Source organism: Melanotaenia boesemani, chromosome 8, assembly GCF_017639745.1.
Source record: "Melanotaenia boesemani isolate fMelBoe1 chromosome 8, fMelBoe1.pri, whole genome shotgun sequence".
NCBI classification, from domain to species: domain Eukaryota; kingdom Metazoa; phylum Chordata; class Actinopteri; order Atheriniformes; family Melanotaeniidae; genus Melanotaenia; species Melanotaenia boesemani.
This window is the reverse complement of record NC_055689.1, coordinates 16061572-16070914: the sequence shown is the minus strand read 5'-3', so window position 1 is coordinate 16070914 and position 9343 is coordinate 16061572. Positions and strand designations below refer to the sequence as shown.

Below are 9343 nucleotides of genomic sequence, written 5' to 3'. Positions count from 1 at the left end.
GTCAGGAAAAATGTTCTTTAGTGTACCAAACAAGTTATTATTGCAGGACCTGTTCTGACTTGATATACTTTACAAACAGTATGTTTATTTTAAATGTTTTATGTTGAGATTTTTGGCTCTGACATCTACAGATACAAAATCAGTTCTTTCTGTGTAATTGTCCAACTCTCCTGGCAACAATAATTGTCAGAACTGCTGTCTACAAAATAGTCCATATTAAAGCTGTTTACTCAAAAATCTCAGATATGCAGCAGTATTAAACGTTTCATCTGTTCAATTCACTACTAGGCTAGGAAAGAAGAAATGGATTATTTAAGAAATATATGGTTGAAGATGTACATATATATATATATATATATATATATATGCATTTGACAGAACTGTCAGTATCTCTATACAATCAAGACCAAAACTCACAAAATACTTTAAAATTAGAATCAATGTCATACTATTGAAAAATAAAGGAAAGGTAGGCGTGTGAAAGTGCTAAGAGCTAGTAATGCTAGTAATCTTTTATTGTATTTCTGCCTACATGATATAATTGTTCTTTTTCTTTAACAACAGATTTACAAAAAGAGACCAAACAGTAGGTTTCTCAAAATAGTAAACTAACTGAATACTAAGGAGTTAAATTATTTTCAAGCAGACTTCTACTAACACCATAGGGCATAATATCACGCTAAGCAAACACTTATCATTGGTGCAGACAACGTTGTGTACAATAAAGGACAAACCAGCAGGCACACACACAAACACACACAGCAGCCAGTTTCTTGTGCATCTATAACCAAATAAAACAAAAAAAGAGCTTGTCTCTTAACTATTCTGTTACATGCATATCCGTTTCCATAGCAACAGGGGACAGAGAGAAGTGTAAAAGGGTGGGTGTGTGGGTTGGGGTGGGGGTGTCTGTATCTCCACTAGGGATACAGAGCTGCAGCTCTACAAGGTTCACAACAATACATTCCCTTGCATAGATTCTCGTGTTGTGGAATGGACTGGAAACATTCCCCTGCTGATTCCGGAAATTTTAAACCAACTGAGGTGGAATGAGGAAGAATCGTCGCAGCTGTCAGATGTTGAAGACCCTTGATCCACTTTGAAATACAGCAGAAGGGTTCGGGGGGAGTTTGGTCCGCACCAGATGCTCCTAAAAAAGGAATGGAGAGACACAAAGTGAGGTATAGCAGCAGGTTTTAAGACGGTCAGAGATGAAATGAAGGGCAGCAACAGTGGTACTCTTACTGGACCCATGAAATGCGAGGAGACTAGCTGGACAGTGCTATCACAAAGCATCATGTCTGCTGTCAGGGCACAAGCAGCCTTGACTGTGTTAGCATTTCCTTTTTAGTGCTGTTCTGCTGATGAAAGCTGTTCTCAAAGCCCAGCCAGAATCTATCTGGTCTGACGACTAACAGAGAAGCTGACGAGTTTCTCTTCTTTGTAGAGTTACTTTTATGGATCAGTCAATGAGAATGAGCCTAAATATTTCAGTAATTATCCGTGAAGTATAGAGATTTTTATCAGGCAATTAGCACAAGTCTTTGAAAGGATTGTAAGCTTGTGGATCCCACACCACCCTCTGAGTTTGACTTCAGTGCACTGTGGGGGGGCAGAGGAAGTAGTAGAGGTTGTACAGCAAGTTAGATTGGTGTGCAAGTGTATTCACCTTCACCCTGCACACACACACACTCAGTCTTTTCTGCTCTGTGTAGCAAAGAGGTCTGCCTCTCTCCTAAATTAGATTGGTGCCAAACAAGACTGCAACCCGGTGCAACATTGCACTTGAACAGATAATCCATCAAATGATGCACTCTTCCCTCCTCCCCCACTTCCTTTTCTCTCTCGTTTGCCATCACCTGTCTATCACAAGGTGCATCTTGTTCCTCTCACTTTATCTTTTCCCATTCTTTTTTCCCTTATCCGTCTCTAGCCTCTGTTCTGCTCTTAATACAATCTTTTCCCAGGCTTTAAGCCCTGCCAGTTTGGCACAGGACTCTGTCTCTGTGGTGCCTGGCAGCGTGGGAATGGGAATGAGCTTCAAATGAAAGAATGGAGAGATACAAGCATTCCTACGTCAAACCAAAACTGATTGTAACTCATTTTATAAATGAGGCCCCTAGAGTAGAAAACCAGATCCCAGCTCAGGCCTGTGTGACTCCCCCCGTCCTCGCTCCTGGTTAACTGGAGCGCAAGAGAGAAATGGGTAAAAGGAGGTAACAGGAAAGTGGATTTCAGGATGCATTGTCCCAGCAGGCGATCTAATCCTCTTTATGCAGTTTTAAACCATTGTGAGCAGCATTTCCATCATCACTCAGTCTATCTGTGTCACTGCCATAAGAAAACATGGCACCATTACATAATCTCAGGGGGGCTGCAGCCTTTAAGCTGACAATGAATCAACTAAAAATTTGTCTCAACAGCTCCTGCTGAAGTTTTCTATCTGCATGTGAAAAGTGCTCCTCAGTCAGCTGTTTTGTCTTGTTCATCCCTGACACACACCGCAGATTATACAGCCCGTGTTCCCAAATCTGTTTGCCTTGTGTTGCCGGGCTTGATTCCTAACACGCACGAACTGTGCACACATTTAATCCAAACCAGCTGGGTTTTAGGTTTAACAGAGGTCCTTTCTCTCTGCCTCTCACTAGCATGCCTCAAATTAGGTTTGCAAGTTTGGAGAGTTCAAGGAAATACAGCTTCTTCATCATTAAAAGTTAGTTGTTTTAAATTCTGAGTTGGCTCTATCTGTTCTGAATGGAAGAGCACACAGTTTTACTAATTGATCTGAACAATAATTAGACCTGTATGGCTGCTCTCTCCATTGTAATCAAGAGCAGATTTATTTTATTTTAACAGCAAATTTGAGACCCAGCCATTTCATATTGAATATAGTAGCTTTGCCGTTATGTAGCATGCACATAACAGTTCTATCCAAATATAAGAAGTCCTTACGCACCAGCACCAGCCCAACATACCATGACCCTGTGTAATGCATGCTGGAGTGGGATGTGTAATGCTTAGTCAGACACCTCTGCAGGGGACTGGAGAGTCAGTAATGAGTCGGCAGTGAGTGGGCAGTGCTGGATTATCTCAGATCAACTTGATCTGCTGCCAGATCAGTTTTTGCTACAGTCGGACTGAGTGATGAAATGATTGAACATTTACAAATACACAATATACATGCAGTGTGTAAGAAAAATATTCACTGTAGCGCTCCTGCACACCATTAGCAGCACATCCTTTTTAACTCTATGTGCAATGAAGTGGGTCAGCATTATTATTAGAGTCTGTGTCCTGTCATTGACATCTTTCACTTCATGACCTCCATCATCACACTGGATTCTGAGGGACAAAACAGCTTCACAGAGCAGGACATGTTATAACAAAATTGTTAGGACAAAATTATGCAAATAAGCAAAGAGTTATCTTATTTTACTCCTATTCATTAATCATTCCTTCCCGAGTAGACTAAAGAGAGTGCACAACAAAAAGCACATTTCTTAGTCTTTCTTCCCTGATAGGCTACCTATTGGATTATTGGAGCAGCTGTTGCAACACAAAATACCTGATCCGGTCCAGTCAGAACAGCCCCAGCTCTGTGTTGGCAGATGGTGCTGAGAGGGTTGGGTGGGGAAAAGGGATGCCACTAAACCTCTGGAGATTCCCGAAAAAAGGTTTTGTTAACTGTTAGACAAGCTAGCAAGACAACAATAACATAGCAACCAGGTAGAGGAGAGAAAGAAGTGGAAATAGGTTTCCTCCACTGGTTTATCCTCACATCTGATTGCTTAACCAATCTGATGACTTCTCAGCTTCCACAGCAAATCCTAACACTTTGCTGTGGTTCGTTTTGCTTTATATCTCCGATTGTATAGTAAAGCTGTGTCTTTATGTTCTGTTTGTGTGTTTGTGTGTGTGGATTTTTTTTTTCTTTTTTTGTCTCTGAGCACAAATCTGGGGCAAAAAAATATAATTGTGTGAATATTTAATGTCATTTTTCTGCTTCTTCAGGATAAAAATATGCTGGTTACTGTTAGTTGCCTTTATACTGTCTTCATTTAAACTTTATTTTCTTATGTATTGTTTATGTAAACTGGCCGGGAAAACACACACACACACACACACACACACACACACACACACACACACACACACACACACACACACACACACACACACAATGCAAAATTTAGACTTTGAAGTGGATGAAAAATAAAGAAATAAATAATTCCTGAATTAATTGTTTGAATAATCTGAACTACTATTTATGTTTGCTTCATTTAAGAGTGCATGTGCTTTGTGAGTATTTATTAATGTAACACAGCAGACAATGTAAAGTCTGAAAGTTCTTAAGAGTGGGAAATGACCACCTAACAATGAGGCAAAATACTACCAATCTGAGTTTACATGAAGCTTAACTTTTTAAGAAATATGTTTGATTACATGGTATAAAGGGGCACAGATTTCTTTCATGGTATAATTGGAAGTCTCTCCCTCTAAATGTCAAAAATAACTAATGGAATTAAGTGATAAAGTATTTCAAGTGGCTTTGATTATAAATATTTGTTAGGCAGATGTCAAGTAATGTTCCCAGTAAAATAGACAACAGTTGAAAGACTTAATCATTTACTTTTCTCATCAACCCTGTTTTATTCAGGTCAGAGTAATGAGTGTAGCACCAGCAGTGTTACCTAACAGAGCACATGGCCTGTTTTAAACAGCTGGGTCACTTTGAGCTGCTTAGGGACAGAATGCTGTATCACTTTTTCTGAGATGCCCCAACAGCAACAGGCCACCTGGGACATGAGTGAAGATGACTTTCAGAAGGAGCAAGCAGCAGTTTAAACCTGTAGCTCTTCCTATCAAGTCTTAAGAACCTACAGCGTGTTAAAAACCATAAAATCAAAGAGGCAGTTCCATGAGAGTATGTCCTTACCTCTCCCTTGGTTGTTCCACTGGGCTCAGTCCTCTCAGGCAGGATACTTTGCTGGAGGCTGGAGGGGATTGGTAAGCTGCCGGTTTGTGGGGCAGTAGGGGTGTGGCGAACAACAGGGGGAGGTTGTATGTTGGAGGCAGCAGATGGGAAAATGTTTTCCCCCTGATGCATGCTTATGGACCTACTAACCTCCCCGCTGTAGGCAGCCTGGTAGCTGGTCTCACGTGGGATGTGGGTGGCCTCTGTCCCTGGGCTAGAGTACTGAACAGAGGGGTTTCTCCTTGCACTTTTGGCTGGTTTTGCCCCTGTCCATGGCCTGTACTCTTGCCTAGAGGAAAAAAATGCATCAGCAAAACTTCATACCAGTCTTGTCATAGAAGTAATGTCTTGCATCAACAATTTGACCTGCTGTCTATTGCATGCATCATCTCTCATGACTGATTTAAAGGGTGCACTCTTCTTATATTGAACATTAAAATCTGTTTTACTGGGAGTCATGTATTTCATACCTAAAATAGAAAGCATACTAAATCAAATATTTATATCTGAACCCCCTTACTGCATTAATATAGAATGTCTAAGAGAATTATTGATCACCCCTACACCCCCCTTTTCCATACATGCTAACTGAGTCGACCTTGGAACTCTCTGAACTATAAATAAATCGAGTCTCATCAGACATCATTGCAGGCATCAGCAGCTCAGTTTTAACTGGTCTAGAGTTCAGATGGAGCGGACAGCGCCTGGTGCTGAAACAAGTAACACGCATACCTGTAGGAGCTGGTTTTGCTCTCCTCCATCACCTGCTGCTCCCCCCATATGTGCCCCTTGCCCCGCTCCTCTCTGTCAGCCCGACTCTCTCCCGAATGCGCCTGGACGTGGCAACTGTTTACCGGGCTGTCCGAAACATTACTCCCTCCGTTACTAATCCAAGGGAAATTCTCCTTCCTCGGGATGGGCCAGGGTTTGAAATCCTGCTTGTACTGGGTAACGCTGGGGAAAGGTACTCCGGGAGGGTGGTAGTCCTCCCGGGGCTTGTAGCTGGGCTCCTTCCGTACTCTGAAAGATCCTCGGGCCCCCGAACCATCTGTGTACGCCTGAGGGGAGCCTTTGGCACGCGGGACCGGGGCTGAATAGTTATTCCCGGACACGCGCTCCGAGTCGGAGACCTGTTTGGTGACGGATCGCACTTCCTGCTCGGCGATGTCCGAGTAGTTTTGGATAGTTAGCGGGACGGAGAGATCGGATTTGTCGAACTGATTCCAGAAGCGAGCCAGGCAACATACTCGGCTGATGCACGGCCAAGCCATACCCCACTATAACTGTCAGACTTACAGAGAGGAAAAGAAAAGGAAAAAAAAAAAAAAAAAAAAAAGAACAGAACAGAAAAAAGGATAAAACGGCAAAAGAACAAAGGTTACATGCGGAGACAGTATCTCCTTCCCTCCACGTCTGTTTCTGGGGAGCTGAGTGTCCAGGAACCCATGTCAGCAGGAGGGTGCCAGCGGAGATGAGCCGGTCTGTCGGGAACCGTCATTGAACATTCCTCTCACGTGGTCTGGGATACTGTTTCCACTATGCAGAGGAATCAGACTCAAATTATTCTCCGCACTTTCAACCAGATCCCGGTGTCTGCATCAGTTTGAGTTTACTCAAAACTCAAGAGAAACGGCGGTAGCGCTTTTGTCTCCACAGTGAAGTTCAAAGCTTGAACCAAAGACTCTTTATAGGCTGTTTTTTCCATTCAGCAAATCTTCAAAATGTACCCCAACTGTTAATGGTGATGTTACATAACTGTGTTGCAGTACCCTACGTACAGTATGGAGTACAGTAAAGGCACTGTGTTACTGTCAGCTTTAACGCACTCATTTCTGGAGAACATGTGGGTATGCGCGCAATATGAAGCAATGGCCCCATGGTGCAAAACTGTAAATCTCTCATTCGTGCTATAGACACATAGAAAACACAAAACAAAGCCCAAATCATTTGGATAAATGGTCTTGTTCATGGTCATACCAAGATAATTTTTTTCGTCATTTAAAATAACTTTATTGTTCAAGATCGTTCAATTTGTATTGCCTTATGGTATTTTTATATATTTATTTTAATTTGCGAAAAACAATCTATTTTTAAAAAAATGAAAATTAAAAAATTTTCACTTATTTTGTCTTATTTGAGTTATTGAGCATTATTTTGCATGATCAGTTTGATTTTGTAATCATTTGATGTTTTAATAGGCTAATTGTGGCAAGTTAATGTTGGGTGTAAACCTGTACATTTAGCATTTGATGGGTTTATTTCTGGTCTGTTTTGGACATTTTGTGTCTAATTTTGGTCAAATAAAAATACTTTTTTTTTTGGGGGGGGGGGGGGGGGGGGGGGGTAATTATTTACCTCTTCCAAACCATTCCTTTTCCCTGATTTTGCAGATGTTTATTTTTTTTGGCTTTTTTCCCCCTCAAAATATGTTAATTTTTATCTTTGTCTTTGTGGTCATTTTGCATGGTTTCATGTGCATTTTTTTTCCTGTGTCGTTTTTTGTTCCCAGTGACAAATAAAGACAAATAAATAAAATTAAAAAAGGTCACACAGTCTAGCTGTGGCAATGTTTCGATAAGCTTCTGCGTTGGACAGTTCTTAACCAAATTTTAGTAGTTTCTGCAATCTCCTTAGATGTTTTCTTTGCTTGGTGCATGACAGTATATTCAAAGCCTTGCTGTCCGGCTGTACCACGTGACTGGTTTGGAACTCAGCTCAGATCTCGTGGCGAGCCTCATCCGTCCCATGCAAGTGTTTTGAAATTCTCGAGAAGTTGTCGTTAGTCAAATAGTCACTTTTTTTGTTAGACAGCCTTTACTGACACAGGAAATGTTCAAGAGATACTGGAACTGTTGGTCAAATGTTGGTCAGTGGACCATCATGTTCCCCCTGAACATGCTCACACAAATAGAATACAGCCTGCATTTATACTATATTGCCAAAAGCATTCACTCACCCATCCAAATATTTGAAATCAGGTGTTCCAATCACTTCCATGTCCACAGGCGTATAAAAAATAAGCACTGAGGCATGCAGACTGTTTCTACAAACATTTGTGAGGGAAGCTCTCAGAAGCTCAGTGAATTCCAGCGTGGTACTGAGATAGGATGCCACCTGTGCAACAAGTCCAGTCATGAAATTTCCTCAAATATTCCACAATCAACTGTCAGTGGAATCACAACAAAGTGGGGGTAATTGGGAACAACAGCAACTCAGCCACGAAGTGGTAGACCCCGTAAAATGACTGAGTGGGGTCGACGGATGCTGAGGCACATAGTGCGCAAAAGTCAGCAACTTTCTGTAGAGTCGATTGCTACATACCTCCATACTTCATGTGGCCCTCAGATCAGCTCAAAAACAGTGCGAAGAGAGCTTCATGGACTGGGTTTCCATGGCCAACCATCTGCATCCAAGCCACATCACCAAAAGCAATGTAGAGCGTGGAAGCAGTGGTGTAAAGAACGCCGCCACTGGACTCTGGATCAGTGGCGACATGTTCTTTGAAGTGACGGATCGTGCTTTACCATCTGGCGATCTGATGGAAGAATCTGGGTATGGCAGTTGCCAGGAGAACAGTACTTGTTTGACTGCATTGTGCCAAGTGTAAAGTTTGGTAGAGGGAGGATTATGGTTTGGGGTAGTTTTTCAGGAGCTGGGCTTGGCCCCTTAGGTCCAGTAAAAGGAACTCTGAATGCTTCAGCATACCAAGAGATTTTGGACAATTCCCAACTTTGTAGGAACAGTTTGGAAATGGCCCTTTCCTGTTCCAACATGACAAGCAAGGTCCACAAAGACATGGATGAGAGAGTTAGGTGTGGATGAACTTAACTGACCTGCTCAGAGTCCTGACCTCAACCCAATAGCCAGGCCTTCTCCAACAGCTGTCTGGCTTCACAAAAGTGCTTCTGGAGGAATGGCTGAAAATTTCTATAAACACTCCTAAACCTTGTGGAAAGCCTTCCCAGAAGAGTTGAAGCTGTTATAGATTCAAAGTGTGGACCAACGTCATATTGCACTCATTTGGGATGTCTATTAAGTTATGAGAGTTAACGCAAGTGAGCCAATACTTTTGGCAATATAGTGTATGTTATTAATCACACAAACTTCAACATGTCTAAATGTCCTTCCTGGTGACCCACAATCACACCAGTACGAAGTAATACTAAAAAAAAAAATCTTTATAAGAACTCACAAAGCAACTAAGTTTCCAACATGAGCTTCATCAATCTATTGTGAGTTTGTGGTGGGATGAAATGAAGCTCAAATTAAACTCATGTGGGATTAACAGTATGTGGATTTGTTCATGTACTACAGGTCCCTTCATGGTATTCTCCAAGATGAGAAAAAAGCAAAGTGTTGTATTTTCTC

The 9343-nt window shown here is 41.8% G+C and overlaps 1 protein-coding gene across 1 annotated transcript; it reads right to left on the bottom strand.

Moving 5' to 3' along the window:
- Positions 1–210: 210 nt before the first annotated feature.
- map6d1 (MAP6 domain containing 1) lies at positions 211–6985 on the bottom strand. Its single transcript, XM_041992506.1, has 3 exons — positions 5708–6985; positions 4937–5264; positions 211–1150 (listed from the first exon to the last, which is right to left on the bottom strand). The coding sequence occupies exons 1-3, from the start codon at positions 6244–6246 to the stop codon at positions 1073–1075; spliced, it is 945 nt and encodes a 314-aa protein (XP_041848440.1). The 5' UTR covers positions 6247–6985; the 3' UTR covers positions 211–1072.
- Positions 6986–9343: the final 2358 nt, after the last annotated feature.